General features: G+C 42.0%; 1 protein-coding gene across 1 annotated transcript in view; it reads right to left on the reverse strand.

Annotated features, from left to right (window-relative positions):
* The window catches only part of TENM4 (teneurin transmembrane protein 4), a 591112-nt gene that overhangs the window by 64280 nt on the left and 508252 nt on the right, over positions 1 to 18580 (reverse strand). The window contains exons 18-20 of the mRNA XM_041414180.1: positions 14227 to 14346; positions 6550 to 6811; positions 520 to 787 (exon numbers count right to left, since the gene is read on the reverse strand). Of these exons, the coding sequence (XP_041270114.1) occupies positions 520 to 787; positions 6550 to 6811; positions 14227 to 14346 (650 nt within the window). The remainder of the gene's footprint in view (positions 1 to 519; positions 788 to 6549; positions 6812 to 14226; positions 14347 to 18580) is intronic.

Raw genomic sequence — 18580 nt, forward strand, 5'->3', positions numbered from 1 at the left:
GGGTAACAAAGAGGAGACTAAGATTAGACCAACCCTGAAGGTCAGGCACAAGGAGCAGTGGCAATCAGGGCTCTGTCCAAGTGATGCCTTTCAAAGCAGTGTTGACAGTTTTTGGCTATAGGTGAGAGGCTGCCAAACACTTCTAGCCCCAGTTAATTCCTTCTGTATGAATATGATGGGAGCAGCTTAGGATGTATGTGCTGGGCCATGATCCAGAGAACAGGTAAGTATTTGTACTCTGTCCTTCAAAGTATTCAAGGCCAGGCTGGATGGGGCTTTGGGCAACCTGATCTAATGGGTGTTATCCCTGCCCATCACTGGGGAAATGGAAATTACATGGTCTTTAAGATCCCTTTCAACCCAAACCATTCTGTGATTCATCTGCTGGGGAATGTGTGCTGCAGTGAATCTGCAGGGACCATTCATGTGTCTGCAGTCAGACCATAGTGATCTAGGACAAGATCTATCACTGCCACTTAGTTGCTTCTAAAAGGAGGCACAAACCCTGGGGTCACTTACCGAAGGCTTCTGAGAGCCCATACACCTTCTGGCTGTAGACATCTGTCTTGTCCCAGATGAAATAGTAGGACAGGTCTGGAGCTGCTGCAAACCACTTTCTGAAGAGGCGTCCCTCGACGGCGACCATGAGGTGGACTTTCATGAGGTTGAAGGGGATGGTGGGGTGGGTCATGCTGATCCGCAGCACTGATTTGTAGCCAGCTGTGCGACTGCTCAGGTAACTCACTTTTATTTTACTGCCGGAAACGTTAATCTCCTCTTGTAGAGCCTGTGGAAAAGCAATCCATGAGGTGTTAAATCAGCAGTGAGCAGACAGGAAAAGGCAGTGAAGCTGTAATTTATCAAACACACCTGTATAAAAGCTCTGGCAGGCATGTCTAAAAAGGTACCTAGTAGGCATCAAGTATGAAATCATATATGTAACTTATTTCTGGAAGCTAAGGAATGCCTCCCACCTTCTCCATCTCTGTTATATGGGAGAGCAGGAGAACAAAGTGTCACATTAAGTCAGTGTTTACAAAGAGACTCACTCTTAAAAGGAGTACCAGGATCCACAGAGAAAAGAGCTTGGGATCTCAGATAATTACAGCCCATCAGTTTAGCTTCCATTTTCTGTCTTTTATCATCATAGGTTTTAGAGGCCTCTAATTCTTGTCTCCTGGCTTCCTTTTCCCAGTAAAATATCATACCCTACTTGGCGTTAAGGATGTTTCCTGGTCCTGATCATAACATGCAATTCTCTCCAAGACATTAGTGAATCCTCATTCTGCCCTCCCTCCTCTGACTTACCCTTCTCTCCTACTTTGAAACCGCTCCTCTCCTACCTCCTCTCTGACCCTCTCTACCTGATCTACCATCTACCTCTAGCTTTTTTTAAATCTGTGTTCTCGCCCTTATTTTCTGACCTCATATTTGTTCCTACTTATTCTGGTACTTGCTTAAAATTCCTTGGCTTCTTACTTAAGTGATTAAACTGTTGGCGTGATCTACCACCTACAACTCCTTTCCATTCCCTTGCATTCTTCTTTCTCTTTCTTTTCCAAACTCCTCTGTATTCCAAGTGAGTTGCTTTACTTCCTCCCCCTGACGTAAGTGAGGGTATTTCTGACTGACTGGGACAGTTATCTAACAGGTGCCCATTACAGTACAAAACTTCAGAAAAGACTGAAGAAACATCAGGAAAAGCATTTTCTGCTTTGAGAACAGAGAAGTCTCAATAAAGAGGAGATTTTCAGCTAATTCACCTGCTAAAGTATCAACAGAACTTAAAATTTTGTTTTTCTTCTTTTTTTTTTTTAATGGAGGAATGCTTGGAAAGTTTATGGGAAGTGATACAAGTATATCCCTGACATTGAGTTTTTCAATGCAAAATGCTGATAAAAAATCTTAGGAGAAAAACATTGTCACTTTCAAGAAAATTTCACTCTTGGGTAAGCACCCAACTTGGATATTTTTGGCACAAGTCAGCAATCTCTGGCAAATATTGAAAAATGAAGGTAGAAGCTTATCAGTGAGCAGGAAAGCCTGGTGGCTTTTTGGGATGTGTTAAAAGGTCACAGCTGGCACAGTCCTCTCCTGTGCCACTTCTGAAGTTCTTCAGTGTGCTGGACCCTAAATGAGCTTGGAAAATATATCCCGAGCAATAATCATCTTTCTGAATATTAAGGGTGGAGAAGCTTGAAGGCAGGTGGGTCAAGAGATCCACCCATCAGGAAGGGATCACATCTATCACAGTGTGATTCTTGGGGTGTCCTGTGCAGGGCCAGAAGCTGGACTCAATGTGGGTCCCTTCCCACTAAGGAGATTCTAGGATTCCACAATCTTTGTGCCCAAGTTATGTCACTTCTATACCCAGTTCCTTCTATGTGGGAGCAGCAAACTTCCCTGGCATAGTGAGTTGCTCGACTCTTACAGGTTTTCTGGTTGGTGTTATCAAAAATGACAAATCTCATAATCTGCCCCCTGAAAACACCTCTTCTGAGATGTTACCCAGGCCCAACACTTTTAGAAGTGATAGCTAAAAGGCTCAGAGTGTTGCAGCACTTGAAAACAGACACATCCAGCAGTTAAAGCCCCATTCCACTGTGCTCATAAATACTTACCTTCTCTAATGCAGTCTTTTTAATTTACATAGCTCAGTGCTTAGGAGGCTGAATTATGACAGAATTGGGAAAACCCAGGATTTTAAAAATATATTTTATGAGATCATCAACAAGCTGGATGGGGACCAGGCTCAAGCAGAGACTAGCTCAGCCAAACTGTAGTAAAGGTGGTCCCTTGTATCAAATCTGTCTTCATATGCAAGCCCATTAGAATAAAAACAGGCAAAAATAATTGTCATGGAGATACTATTTAGGAAGTCTGCTTCAGATCCTTGTCATAAGTAATTATTTCTCTCTGTTGTGATCTATCTCTGCTGTCTACCATTCCAAAGAAAAGGTCAGCCCAACGCTGCCAAGGCACTGAGCAGCACAAGGGGCTGTGTTTAAAGGTATCTGCTTGAAGAGAGGGTTCAGATAGTAATTCAGGTGATTCAAAATGTATTTGTAGTTTGTAAGTGGTGACAAACTAGCAACAAAACATGGCACTGGTAGGGGGGTGTATAATTCAGCAGGATATCAGTGGGAGAAAAGGGGGAAAACAAGCTTTAAAATAATCTGAATGTGCTAGAAGTAATAAGAGCTAAATTGTGCCCTTATTTCTATTTCATAATTGCTGTTTGGCCCAGACACATTCGTATGCTGTGACTGCAGGCCTTGTAAAGACTCTTAGGGTTCATCCTAGACTAACCAATATAATCTGCTCTTTTAAAGAGGTCCAGCCACAAGGCTGGGCAGGCAGAAGAGCTGACTCTTCAGGCTTACTGGGGATTTACACAGGGTTGCAATTTTCACTGTCATGTTCTCTTGGTTCTGTGGTGAGAATCTGTTTTTGTCTTAGTAGCAATTTTTCTATTCTTTGCATGAGACAAGGTAGGAAATCTTGTTTCCGTGTGCTGGGTTACACGTGTCTCTTACAGCTGCTCTTCACTCTGCCAGCAGACAGGCAAGGAACAGTCAATGTTTTTTGGTTTTTTTTTGTAAGATACTCAGAGAGAATTTCTAAAAGGAAAACCATTTTGAGTCTGATTCAGAGGCCTTAACATAGACATCTAGTGCTTTTGAAACACTCTGTGGTATCCAAAACTTCTACAAGGGCATGGCAACTTTGACATGGACCTTTCTGACATCTCTACCTTTCTGAAGCTACAGCTGGAGGCCTGAAGGGGCACCTCAGGGCATCCTGAACGGCCCCAAATCTGTCTATAGGTACCTTAATCAAATATTAAAAATGTACTACTAGGTTTTTTGAATGCATCCAGGTAGAGAGCACTGCATTTATTTCTGCATTTATTTGTTGGAGCTCATGGAGTTCTTATCTACCCTCTTGTCAAAATCTCTTTCCCAGCCCTGCTATCTGCTTGTCACCTCTGCCCAGCTATGTGCTTAAACCTTTTATATTTAACATTCCCTACTGAGAACTGTGTATTATAAAATGCAGCTGCAGGAACGGACAGCTAGGTTATTCTTTATTGTATGCACATCCAGTATAGAAATGAAAAGTAGTCCGTTTCTGAACTGCAGTACAATCAGGACTCTGCCACAAATCAGATTCTCTTGTAAACTCCTGCACCACAAACTCTGCTAACCTTCAGCTGTCAATATTTGAGGTGGAATATTGATTTAAAGGTTTTAGCTCAGACATATGGCACACAGGAAAAGCACTGTGTTCATCATATATGGGATTCGTCTTATGTCAATTTAGGAACCTAAGTTAGGTGTCTGCTCTGAACTGCTCTTTTAGGTCTTGCTTACAGATACAGTCAGACTCTTTAGAAGGTTGGTGTTGCCTTGTAAACTTAAGAGTGGGATTCAATTCCAGTTAAGGGCATCTAAATCCAGATGTCAACTTATAAATATGCTCATGTGAGGTAGCATGAGCTACCTCTTACGAGCATATTTATGTGATGTTTACATCACATAAACAATGTGATGTAAACATACACATTAATTCAGTCAGTGCAATCAAACTGATACCATTAATTTCAGTCAGTGGAATCTAACTGATACCATCAGTGAGAACCAGAAAGCTTCAGGGTGGTCAGCGTAAGTGATGTGTAGGCTCCACTGATGTATTGGTTACGTTTCTGTCTGCTTAAATGGGAACTCGGATATTTGGCACATATCCAGACAACTGTACATGAACTCCTTATAATCTCAAAATTTATCCTTCTTATGTATTAGATTCCATAACTACAAGTGTCTAGTGGGACTTGGGATGTCCAAGTGATCTGCTGCTCACAAGGATCCAGAAGATATAATGCAGGACACTGATAGGGAGATCATTCTGGATTGGCAGTTGGAGGTCAAGCAGGATATCATGAGGATATTTCAAATGGTACTAAATATCTTTGATGAGGGTGGTAAAACATTGACACAGGTTGCTCAGAGAGATGGTAGATGCCCCAACCCCGAAAACATTAAAAATCAGATTGGATGGGGCTCTGAGCAGCCTGGTCTACTGGAAGATGCTTGTGATACCAAATAATGACTGAGGTTATGATCATAGATGCACTCTATCAGATATTTGCTTTTTCCCAGGCAGAACTGACCATTATCTTTCATGGTGTTTGTTTATTTCATAAAAAGATGTGGAAACCAAGATTCTGAACCAAGAATTTATAACATGATGGACTTTACAAGATACGAGACTTAATTAGTAATTATGCTGGGACAAACATGGGGACCATAATTGGAAATTAGTGTGAGAAAGGATCATAAGACTTGGTCCAGAGAGAAAGGTAAGGAGACCACTAGCTTTATTTGTTGCTGGGTTTAGCACCTGGTTTATTAAAATTAGAAGGTATAAAGTTACTTCAGTCCTCCTTAATGGTACTGTAACCCCAGTGGAATAACGCTGGAAGCACACAATTTGTCTCTACACTTGTTATTATTTCCACCTTGGCAGATTATTGTCACTAAAAGCAATACTCAGGACATGCTGAACGCTGGCATATAAAATCCAGAGAACAGCATGTCCAAGGTAGCAAAGGCTGAATGCTGCTACATCCATATGTTTCAACAAAATTAGTGTTTTTTAAGGAAAATTTGGTTCTTTGGACTATTCAGTTTAAAATACAAGTTTCCATCTAACAAAATACTTTGAAGCCACAGCAGATTGTTAAGGTTCTTTATCTGACTCACACTTACTCATAAAAAAGGAAAATGGGGATGAGAAATTAAAGGTAACCCTCTCACTCTGCTCATCTATTCCAAATGTCATGAAATGCAATAAAACTGAGGCGCTCTGCAGGCTGGCCCCTTCTCACCCATCTGCTGGCTGACTGCATGTCTCAGCAGCTGAGTAGAGTAGGGGGGTGTGACTTCCAACCAAGAGAAAGTTCAGTCCAATACTCCACCACCAAGGTTCATAGAGTCAAGTGGGGTGGAATTTGCTTCTGAACAGAAGACAGGCATTAGAGCATCAGCCAGAAGGGCATCAGCCTGGTGCTGGGCATGTTGAATGCCAAAGGGCTGAGACCAAGGGCTTGTTGTTGGTCACACAGGGGTCCCAGCTCATGTGTTGTCAGCCACAAGTGCTTTGCCTCCATCTCTCAGAGACAGGGGAAAAAAGATCTGGTAAAGCGAATGCCTGGGAGTGAGTGCTCCTGCCAAATGTCTGAAAAATGGGGTAACAAACGGAGAATGCTTATTGTTAGGAAAGCAGGGGAATAGTCGCATGTGTGTTGCTCAAAGCTGTCAAAAGATGCACAGAAAGAAGATGGGGATGAGGAGGCACTGGCAGAGGCTGCCCAGAGAAATTGTGGATGCCCAATCCCAATTCAGTGCCAGGTTGGATGGGGCTCTGATCAACCTGGTCTAATGGAAGGTGGGGCAGGGGGCTGGAACTACATGATCTTTAAGGTCTCTTCCAACCCAAACCATTCTATGATTTTATGAGTTATTGTCCCTCAGCTCAGACGGCTCATACCTGGATTTCAGGAACAATAGGACCTTTCTCTGAGCAGGAAGTTGCAAAAGCAGTGAGCGGAGAAGGAGAGACCACAGGGTTGGGCCGGGCGAAGTTACTGAGGTCACAGCTTGGGATCTCATTCTCTTCGTGCCTCATGACTATGGTTTCCATCACAAAGAAACGATCCCACGGCAACCACAGCGTGTGCTCCTGGGTGATGAAGGGAGCCCGCTCAAAGTGCAGGATAATGGAGATTCCACCAATGGTAACAAGATCAAAGCTGTTTTAAGAGATGGAATACAAAATTAGTGCAAGCACTACCCCAACTGCTTGTTTCAACTCCCTAGCAAGGACCCCAGAAAAACAACTGCAAGAAATGTCATCAGTCTCATTTTATGAACCTAAAATCTGCAGCCCAAATAGGGTTTACCTGAGTAACAGAAAGTGTTGGAGAGGGGAGTCAAGCTCAGCTTCTTTGTCCTCATGTATATTGAAATCATACCCATCTCTTCTTTGAAACATGTTTATCTTTATTGGTGCTTTTCTAGCACCAACTTATTTTGGCCATATATACTAGTTTTCTTTTTTTTTTATTTATTTTTTTTTAACATATAGATTATCCAAACAAATGCACAGATTGGATCAATTCACGTGATGAAGTAAACTACTTGGCAAGAGGTTTCTCTGACACATCACCATATGAATTGTCTTGGCATCTCTGCTAACCTGACTAATACCTAATGCAGCCCAGGGAATACAGAGAGCCCAGTCATGGACTGAACCTTGTCTACTAGAAATACATACAGTGCAGGGTGTCTGTGTGCCACAGCACTCTGGACACCATCTTTTTTGACTCTTAAACATTTAGAGCAGGGCAGATGAATCACTGCCTGTGGTCTCTGACTTCACCCTAAGCTACCTCCTGCCAAGTGGCTTATCTGCCTGCGTTAGTGTTGGATAACAGACAGCCTTCCAGAGCTGTGTGAAAAAATGTTACCTTGATAAGGAAAATGTTCATCCTCTGGATGAAAAGATGTTGGGATAAGGTTCTGGTAGTTTTCTTAGTTTTGTATTTAAACTTAATACCTTGTCACAGATGGAGATTTTATCAAGTACCACAGGGATATATCTACTATGCATAGACCCAAAAAAAGAGGTGTTAAGTAAGAAAGGAAAGGATTTCAACAGAAATTGATGACCTCTTGTTTTTGCTCCTTTGTGTTTTTCTCACTGTCTCTTCAGTTGCAATGCCAAACGTGCTTCAGGCAAAGAAAGTTTTCTCATCCCTGCTTCTCACTTTCATGCTTGGTACTGCTGTATGCCACTCTCACTGAGAGTTCATGCATGTGATCACACTCTGGTTTCAGCAGAGCTGCTCATGTGCTTAAAGAGCTACAAGCTTAAGTGCTTCTCTGGCTGAGAACTGGGATCTGCCCAAAGCCAGACTTGATGCACCTTGTAAATACATGGTAAGAAAGAAGGTGAAAAAAGTATATAAAATTATTTTTTAAAATTAATTGTGAGTCTTTCAGATTGGGTGCAAAATCCCAGAGGAGCAACAATGGGCATGAACTATTTCTAAAAAAAGTCTTTGTCAAGCAATCGTTTTTATTTCATGGTTTATGGACTGAGGTGCCATTTAGGAAATAGAATTATGAAAAGGTTATTCATTAAAGAATGTTGAATTGAGTCCATGAGAGGAAGTGGAAAGCACTTCAAAAAGCCAAAGCCATGTTTATTCTACCACTCAAGTTGGGGCATCATGTTCCCAGACCTATGGAGCTTGGCTTGCAGCAGCCTCAGGAGTAACCTGCTGGTCCCTGCCAGCAAAGCTGCACAACGTTTGTATCCTGATGTGAATGTTTTTAACAGTCAATTAGCGTTTGGCAACTCCTTCAGCTGGTAGGGAGATGCTTGCTCTGCATGGATCCGGGCACTGAAAGGGCCAACAGGAGGGAGGAAATAAACATTACAAATGATTCTCAACAAGTTTTTAGGCAAGTTGGAAGAGGTCTTATTTGCAAACACCTTTGTTTCATCCCTTTGGCTTCACTGAGCCTGGATCAGGGATGGAGTCTGCTGGGGGAAATGGCTTCTCCTGCATCCTCAAAACAGGACCCAGAAGGGAAAGCACCACCTCCATGTCAGCTGTGAAAACAGAACCATGCAGTATTTTTTAGCAAGCAGTGTGGCTCACAAGCTGGTTTTCCCGGAGCCCCAGGGTGCAGCTTTCAAGTTACCTTGATGAACTGAAAAAAAGGTAAACCCAAAAACAAACAGAAAAAACCAAACTGAAAACCTCCCAGTTTCCGTCAGTGCAATTAAATTTAACAAAAGGAAAACTGTCCTGGGATTGAAGAAATAAGATAATTTTATTTCTGTTTTTGCTGCTCATCTCTGATGTATTTTTTATCACTCTGTAAAAATCATACTTGTTGTACAGTTGTTTTGTTGTTTTTCTTTAAAGACTCTGGAGAGACAAGCTGAAGGATGAAATCATCTATTTATCCAAAGCAGGCTCAAAAAATAAAAATCCCACAGGAAAGTGTAACCCTTTCTCATCTCTCTTCTCTGAAAGTTCATTGTTTTTGGTATTTCTGAGAAAGCCATGCAAAAGGTGCTGAATGCAACATGGAAAAAGTCTGGAGACTTTCTTGCTGTTTTATTAACAGTTGTTCCTAAAACCCAGGGATACTTGCAGCCTCTCTAAACTACCACTTTAATCAAATGTAAAACTTTATTTAAAAATGTGGTTTATAATCCAGTACTGATGCTTTGAACTGCCTGTTAACTTTGCTTTACAGAGAAATGCACACAACAGAGTAGTTTGAGAGTTGTCACTTTATATTTATGCCCTGTTATATAAACAAAGCCTCTGGTGCAGCAATTAGGCTAAAAACATATGCAAGCCTTGAAGTTATAGGAGTTTTGCTCAGTCTAAGTAATGTGACTTAAACAGAACCAGGGTCTCACTGTTTCAGGCTGTATCTGAGCAATGTTATAGGAGAGACCTGGAATAAAGTGAGTCCCCATACAGAGGTGAAAAATTTACCTCACTGTAATTCTAAAACTGAAATTTTACTTACTCATTTGGAGACTTTAGCATGCCAAAAAGAAACCCCAAAATCCCCAAACCTAGAGCAACAAAATCAGCTTAGGAACTAATCTAGCTAAACTGATGCAATTGTATCTTTAAATTCCCTTACTTTAAAACCCCAGTTATTTTCCTGCTATCAGTAAACTGATTTACTAAATCAATTTAAGGCAACTCAGTGCACATTTTCAAGAATAGATATTCCTATGGTGAATATGCCAAATAATAAACCTGCTGAGTTTTATGCAGTTATCTCATGACCCCTGGAACAAGGTAACTGCTTGCATGTGTGCTCCCATTTATTCTCCACACCAGGATGACACTGAAGGTGGGAGAGATGACCCTGTATGACTGTGCACTGCTCTGGACTGGGAATGCTCTGGACTGTATGCAGCCTGCCAGTGTAGTTCAGGAGAACCTGCTTCTTGTCTAAGAGCATCAATTTCTTACAACAAACTTGACTCAATCGTATGAAAGGTTCGCTGTACAAAAGCTGATGAGACATGCTCTATTAAAAAAATTACTCAAACCCATAGAAAAGATAATAGAAATTGGAATGGCATTAATTCTTTACATTATTTTGAAAGTTCTTTAAAAATAGTATTAAATAAATACTATAAAAATCAATAAGGAACACAAGTAAATATTAACTCTCTTTCACAGGCTGGTTCTCTAGCCTGGGAAAGTCAAGAGATGCATCTAATGGTATGCACTAAATCAGCAGTGTGGCTGGGATTAGAAATTAGGGATGTCTGACAACACTTTCTGCCTTGACAAATTTTAGCTTGAATGGCCTTATATAGTTCAAGGTAATTTACAGACAACTGAGGAAGTCACTGGACTCAAGGATGGATTTCATGAGACTTTGAGTGACCTGGTCTAGTGGGAGTTGTCCCTGCTCATGGCAGGGGAGTTGGAACCAGATGATCTTTAAGGTCGCTTCCAACTCAAATCATTCCATGGTTCTATGGATTTTGGTGTTCTTTAACTTGCCCATTTATGGACAAGTGATTTTTGTCACAGAGTACCTACAGAGTACACAGATGCACTGATGTGCCTATTCATTTGAGAAACTACCTGCATGTATCCCTTAGCCAAGTTAGAAGGTATATTCATTATTCTGCAGGCTCAACACTGCAATTGGAAAATTTGTTTGATGTTTGTGCACCAGGTTTCTGTAGAAGCAGATTGACTTGAGAGGAAGATGAAAAAAGTAAAATCAGAAGAGCTGACATCACAGAATAAGGGGATACACTGACCCCCACCAGCTGCCTACAGAAATCACAGCTTTGGGATGAATCCCACTTGGTCACAGATTCCTTGCTCTGAGACAGCTGATCTCTGTCATTTTTATCACTTAGAGCTGAGTATCTACTGGGGGCTGAGTCAGCAAACTGCATCCCTGAGATCCTTGAAACTAATTTAGCTTCTGAAGGCTGGCAGCCACTTCAAGGAACCAGGAGTCCACTGAAGCCTGGTGGAGCATACTGATGCTCTGGCCGCATTGCCTTCTGCCCTGTGCCCTGGCTCAGCTGGACCTTGGGAAGGACATAGCATGGAAGGAGCACCCCTAGCTTAAACTGCCAGTAGAAGTAGATTTGTAGTGGGGGAGTTTACCTCTCACCACCCAAGAATCAGAAAGAAATAGTTGCTTGAATAACACAAAGGTCTGGAGTCTGGATAGCAGCAGTCACCTCCATGCTCTGTCCCTTTAGCTTTCATGTTTGCTGGCTAGAGGTCCAGTTTACAATAGGGACCCTCTGTGCTAGGTACAGAACAACTGCAATGCAAAGAGATTGCTTCTTTCCTCAGAGTACTTGTAATCTAAATTAATGATTACCTGCTGCAGTTGGGTGTTGTATACACACAAGGAAATGGATAGAAAAAAAGGTTATGTCAGGCATTGTTGTCCAGCAATCTTCTAGTCATATTTATCTGTTCTACTGGATACAGATTTTGTGCTGGTCCATACACAGCAAGCTGATCATGAGAGTGTGATTTGGATCCCACTTTCCCACAAAGTAGAATTAGTGAGGTTGCCAGAGATACCCTTAAGCACAAATGTTCAAATTTCCTCCTTTTTGCAGTAATGCCTAAGCTACTGGCAATAAGAAGACACCAGCTACAGGGGTGTCCTTTTCCTGGAATGCCTCTTTATCATCTGCATTTTATTGTCATAACATTGAAGAGTTGGAGCATCACTTGGAAAGCCTCCCAGTCCCCACCAGTGTTACAGTAGGTGCAAACATTCCTGAGTGTGAACAGGACAGCATCAAGCACACGTTGCTAGCACATGTTCTTTTTCACTACAATTCCATCTGTTTCTCTGGCCAGCTCAAATGAAAGTTGTGGATTGGAGAGGTGCTAAAATCCATAAATCCTCTCCCAAGTGCTAGTGGTTAGTAGTCAATACGTAGAGCATATGCAGCTGGAACCCCTTCTGTTATGTTTTTGTTCTTAAAAGAAAGGGAGCCAATTAGCAGTGACAAACAAAAGATAAGATGAAAGGCATTCCCAATTTGCACTGCTTTTCTTTTGGTTGAGCATGATTGCTCAGATTCTGCCTCTAACACAACCATAATCTTAATGACTTCCTCCTAATAATTTCAACATGAATTAGCAAGAATAGATCTGCTGGGAGCAGGAGACATCTTTTTATATGCATGGGCACTGTGTTACCAAATTGCTGGCTAAAGATTCTAGGTGATATCACCAAGTTAATAATAATAAATAATAGGAAGGGAAGGGAAGGGAAGGGGGAAGGGGGAGAAGAGAAGAGAAGAGAAGAGAAGAGGAGAGAAGAGAAGAGACGAGAAGAGAAGAGAAGCGAAGAGAAGAGAAGAGGAGAGAAGAGAAGAGACGAGAAGAGAAGAGAAGCGAAGAGAAGAGAAGAGGAGAGAAGAGAAGAGACGAGAAGAGAAGAGAAGCGAAGAGAAGAGAAGAGGAGAGAAGAGAAGAGACGAGAAGAGAAGAGAAGCGAAGAGAAGAGAAGAGGAGAGAAGAGAAGAGAGGCTATTCATTTGTTAGGAAAGTACAAGGATCATCAAGTCAAGCTGCCTTACCAGTTCAGGGCTGATCAAATGAAATCACATTATTTAGGGCATTGTCCAAATGCCTCTTGAACACTGACAGGCTTGGGACATTGAATGCCTCTAGGAATACTGAGGTTACATTTGGTGTTGGTGGCCTGGTGTGCAACTGCAGTGAGCTACAGTTGAGCTTCTTGGGGGGCAGGAAGCCAAGCCAAAACCTGAGGCAAGAGGCAGGGAACTACCGAGAGACCACATGGAGAGACGACAGGAGCCAACAACTCCAGACTTTCCCATGCTTAGATTGTGAGTGGATAAAAGTCCGGGGCTTCCTTTGTCCAGGGTCCCTCCTTGCAGGCATCAGCTTGCGCTGTTTTGTTATTTACTTATTGCACCAAGACTAAATTGTTTTAGGGGACACTGCTAGGGGAAACCTGAGGTCTAGTGGGTAAGGAACCCCGCTGTGACTGTGTGAGTGTGGGATGTGGCTGCAAAGGGACTTTGGTCCCAGCTCAGGTGGTGCGAGTGTGACTGCCGGAGTGGCTTCTGGATAGTTGGATAGGGAAATTTCCTTAGCTGGAAGCCTGTTTCAGTGTTTAAGCACTCTCTCAGCTAAGAAATGTTTCTTCATGTCCAGTCTAAATCTCCCCTGGTGCAGTTTTGAACCATTCCCACAAGTCCTGCCAGTGGATACCAAGGAGGTGAGCTCAGTACTTCCCTCTCCACACTCGCTCCTCAGGAAGCTGTAGGAAGCAATGAGATCACCCTTCAAGTCTCCTTTTCTCTGAACTGAGAAACTCGGAGTCCTGAGATGCTGCTCACAGGATATTCCTTCCAGCCTTGTCACCACTTTCTTGCCCTCCTCTGGACACACTAAGGGACCTGAACACCTTTCTTAAATTGTGGGCCCAGAACCGCATGCAGGGTTCTGGGTGAGGCTGCACCAACACTGGATACAGCAGGACCACCACCTCTTTGACTGGCTGGTCATGCTGTGTTTGATACACCACAGGATGGAGTTTGTCCTCTTGGCTGCCAAGACACACTGCTCTAACACCTTCTATTCAGCTGTTGCTGGCCAGCACCCCCAGATCCCTGTCTGCAGGGCTGTTCTCCAGCCACTCCTCTCCCAGTTTATACTTGTGCCTGGTGTTACTTTGTTCCAGGTGCAGAAAATCCAGCATTTTGAATTTTTAAAATGCATCCCATTCATCACAACCCAATGCTCCAATATATCTAGATCCCTCTGCAAGATCTCTTGTCCCTCAGGAGCATCATGAGTACCTCCCAGTTTGGTACCATCAGCATCTTGCTAATGGTGCATTCAACTCCTGCATCCAGGCTGATGATAAATACATTGAACAAGACTGGCCCTGGAATTGAAGAGCAAGGAATAGCACTGGGGACCGGTCACCATTTAGATGCAGCCCCAAAACAACCAACAATAACGCACCAACATTTCAAAAGGCATGAATAATAAACGTGCTCTTGGGAGGAGCTTCTCTTTAGTGGTCATGGCAATAATGCTCTTACTGCCGCCTGAACACTGTAAATTCTGTACAGACATCCTACCTGCCATCTTGTCTGCTGATTGTGTATCCAAACAGAGGATTGTTGACAAAGCTGATGTTGACTCCAACTAAAGGGGTCCCATCTGCTGTCATCACCTGGCCTCGAATCACACATGCATGTCTGCAAGAAAGAGAAAAATGATAAGAAATAGTAAGTCTTTTTGACAAATGCAGTTTCTTCCTCTGTTGATGTGGCTAGGAATTCCTATGGATTAGAAAGCCAAGGCCTTTATAACCTGTAAATCTGGAGGCCATGCTGTGTGTTTTGATGGTGTGATGCTGCCCTTGAAAGCTTTCTCAGGCATTGTGTAAAAACCTTGGATAATCAAAGTAAAGTTTAAAATTACCCTACTAAACAAAAGCAACTGCTGCAGCATATACTTAATTAAGTATAAACTTCTGTAGGATTCACAACATCACACTGGAATTTCACAGAATCTCCTGAGATGGAAGGGCCTCAGAAGGATCATGGAGTCCAGCTCCTGGTCCTACACAGAACAGCCCTCAAATCATACCATGATCTTGAAAGTGTTGTCCAAACACTTCTGCAACTCTGGCAGGCTTGGTGCCATGACACTCCTCAGGAGCCTCAGGAGGTGGTTCCAGTGCTCAGCCACCCTCTGAATGAAGAACCTTTTCCTAACAGCCAATAGTGTCTTAACAGTATTGCCCTAATTAAAAGCAAGGTGCATTTTAAAATCAAAGAGAGCTGAAAATTACCACGCAGTACATGGACATACTTAAGGCACAAAAGCTACAGAAGATCCTGACCAAGACTTGGCAGCTCATTTCTTTCCATTTGGGAAAACCATGACACAAAATTTGCCAGGTTCAGAAAGCTTCCTTACAACCTGCCTGGGGAGCTGAGCACACTAATAGGATGAGCTTTTTCTTCCCCTCTTTTCTTCCCATGTTTGGCAGATTGCACCATTTTATAGGCTACATCTATTCCAACTACTCTGTGATCTGTAATATGCTCTTTTATCTAAGGATTTCAAGGACCTTTACAAACACTGATTAATACAGCCAGATTGGTATTGTACAGAGAGAGGAAATAAAACATGGAATGATTTCAGTTGTCCAAGGTCAGTCAGAAAACCTGCAGTAAAGCCAAAGACAAATTTTCTTGGTTCTCATTCCAAAGTCTGTTTCCAGACTTCTAAGTCATTACCACGTTGCTACCTTAGGAACTTCCCATAAAGACAAAACATCACATGTCTGTGAGAGTGTCTGAACCCAATTTTTGGCTGAAGGTAACTATTTTTCTGAGCAGCAACAGCAAATTGTAGTGTCAGTGTGCTAACATGACCCAATGAATAATTTTTCTAAGTGCTGTCCTGCCGGAGAGCAGAGATTGAAAGCCAATGTTTCTCCAGGTGCGGAACCAGATCTCAGCTAGACTAAATCATCCCAGCTGCACTTCAACAGAGCAATGGTGCTTTGCTGGTTCACTGAGGCAAAGGATGATTTCTGCAATGTTTTGTAAAGATGATTTCATAAACACAGATCATTAGGGAAAGAGCCAGTTATTTTCTTACAGTCTACCTAAAAATCTGAGATTGTAATGCAAGGAGATAAAGTATAACTTCTATTTAATAAAGGCTGTGCAATTTTTACATTCCACAGTACAGCAAACAGACCATTTGCCAGCGAGTCTTAAAAAAATCCTGCTGATCTAAACAGAGAGCTCCAATATTATCAAAAATTACAGCAGCAATGCCAAAAAGTGTCTGCAATCTAAGATGTGACTATATTCACATATAATTTTGGAATAGGTCACAAGAAAATTAGATACTGGAAATGATTTTTATGTCACTGAGTTTTCTCTGATGTATCATCACTGACTTAGGAGTGATGTAGAAAAAGACTTGGACTAAATTTGGAGCTAATAATCCAACAATCCTGCAATGGTTTGGGCTAGAAGGGATATTAAAGATCATGTAGTTCCAAACTGCCTGCCTTCCACTAGAGTGCTTTACTCAGAGCCCCATCTAACATGGCCTTGAACATTTTCTGGGATAGGGCCAATGAGGGGAATAATATCCTTAATACTTCTTTTGCTTCTCCCATTAAGGGCTCTAACTCAGCTTTCCATATATAATAACTGGAAAACAATAATCCAGTACAGTATTATGCACATCACTCTTTAACACACAGGTAGAGCAAAACTCAAAAGGATCAAGATGCCATGGAATATGCTTGGAAAAATGTCAATGCTTAGAATAACCCCAATGAAGTCAACAGGTCACCATCTGCAGTGCAATTTTTGTGTAAAGTGAACGTGTAAAGAGAACATTTTTGTGTAAAGAGAACATTTTTGTGTAAAGAGAAATCTTTTGTGTAAAGAGAACATCTCTGAGCCAATAGTCAACCTAGGCTCTCTCTTCTCAGTTTTTTCATGATCTGCTCCACTCTGTCCCATCTTCTTTTCCATCCTTCAGAGAGACCAGATATGAGTTTGAAAATGCCTTCTCTCAGCTTATCAAATGAGCTGAACATTTTGTGGAAGACAATGAATCACCGCAAACTCTTTCATGAATACTAACACCTGAGTACAAAAGAACTGGTGTTCTGTACCACACACTCAAGTTAACACTGCCCTACACACAACACACGTCCAGGCAGCTTTAAAGTTCTAAGTTACAGTGCAAGCAGATTGGCCTAGACCCTCAGCTCAGTAAATGGGGGATGTGCTTTATATCCACAAGCATCTGCTCCATTACATATCACTGACAGCTATTTCTACAACAAGCATCAGCACAAGGTGGGCAAACAACAAGTCTCCTCTCACCTTGGCAGCTGTAGCAAATGCATTTGACACCCCACCCTTGGAAAGAGATTCAGTTCCCATCCTGGCTGAGGCTTCCCAGCACTCATCCAACACTGCTAACACACCTACGTGCTCATGGACTTGGAGGCTGTCTCTTCTCAGAGAAGCAGCTCATCAGCAAATCCAGCTGCATCCCCACCCTCCTGAGGACTGTAACCATTGCTTTATTTCCATGCTTTAAGGAAAGATGTTACCCCTAAGGGGACATCATTCCCAACCCACAGTGATAAAAAGAAGATGGAGCAAGATACATGAATCTGAATCCATATAAAAGAGAGAGAGACGGAAACTGGAGGAAAACTCAAGCCCAGACTGTCTCTGATGAGTCTCAAATCTTCTACTTCCCTGGGTGATAAAATTTGTCCCACTTGAATAAAACACAGTACATTGGAAGCAGCTGGCTTCTCTAGTGTCAACATGTCCTTTCTGGAGACAAGATCGAGTGTCTACAACGGCCCAAGCCCCCCAGGAACCTGGTTAATGCTAATTTAGTCAGCTATTTCCTTCAGTTGACCTTGGTCTAAATGCAATTACCCTGCGAAGAAGTTAAGTGTACTGCTAAGATGCTCAGCTCTGCTAGAAGGTCTCCAAATACATTTACATAAAATTATCTCTCATGTTAATAGAAGAGATTTATTCCATCAGTCCAGGCCTGCTAGTTCAGAGTGTTTTCTGCAGTTGAAGAAAATTCAATTTCTTGTAGCCTGAGCCTCATATTTTCATTAAATTATTAACAGATTCCACCTGTTGCCTCTGGTTTTTGGTTTGTTTTTGTTTGTTTTGTTTCCTTCACTACTGTTACATGAGACTGTATGGATTCTTGTTTTACAAGGAAAAGCAGTCTCCATTTTTTCCTCTTCTTTAATTAGACTTTTCCTTTAAAATTTTTTTATTTGTCCATAAAAACTTGCTTGAAAGACCAAATCATGGTCAAAATGCTATTTACAATGCCAGATGGTGTATCAGACAATTTTACACTGTTGCTTTGCGAAGTTACCCTTTACTCCCAAGAAAATTAAATTAAGTCTTTCTGCTAAGATCTGGGCCACAGTGGCAAAACAGACAGGAGTACTCTGATGCCTTTATGCTCCTATTGCTCAGAGACAAATAAAATTTGACAGACTGTCAACAAAATTCAAGCAGACCAAACCAGCCTTAGAACAGAAGCCAGAAAAGTAAATTCCACAAAAGCCATTTCACCTCATGGGAGCACATTAAAGATTTGTCTTTAATACTAACTCTGATCCAGTGTCTCACAACCTAGACACTGGTCCTTCCAACACACTTTAGTCACAGATGTTTTCTGGTGACAGTGTGCCTGGCATTTGGAAACAAGGGAAAAATACTGTTTCTGCCGAGCAGTTTTCACTGTAAGAAGAAAATTCCATGCATCCTCAATCCCACGTTTTCTGCAAGAAATGTACGTTCTTTCCTTGACTGAGGATAGGTGCCATGGGAAATTTCACTCCAATTAATCTCTGTTGCTCCTCAAAATACTTCCCACATACCTCATTATCATTTAAAG

The sequence above is a fragment of the Onychostruthus taczanowskii genome, unplaced genomic scaffold (assembly GCF_017590055.1).
Source record: "Onychostruthus taczanowskii isolate IOZ18803 unplaced genomic scaffold, ASM1759005v1 scaffold44, whole genome shotgun sequence".
NCBI classification, from domain to species: domain Eukaryota; kingdom Metazoa; phylum Chordata; class Aves; order Passeriformes; family Passeridae; genus Onychostruthus; species Onychostruthus taczanowskii.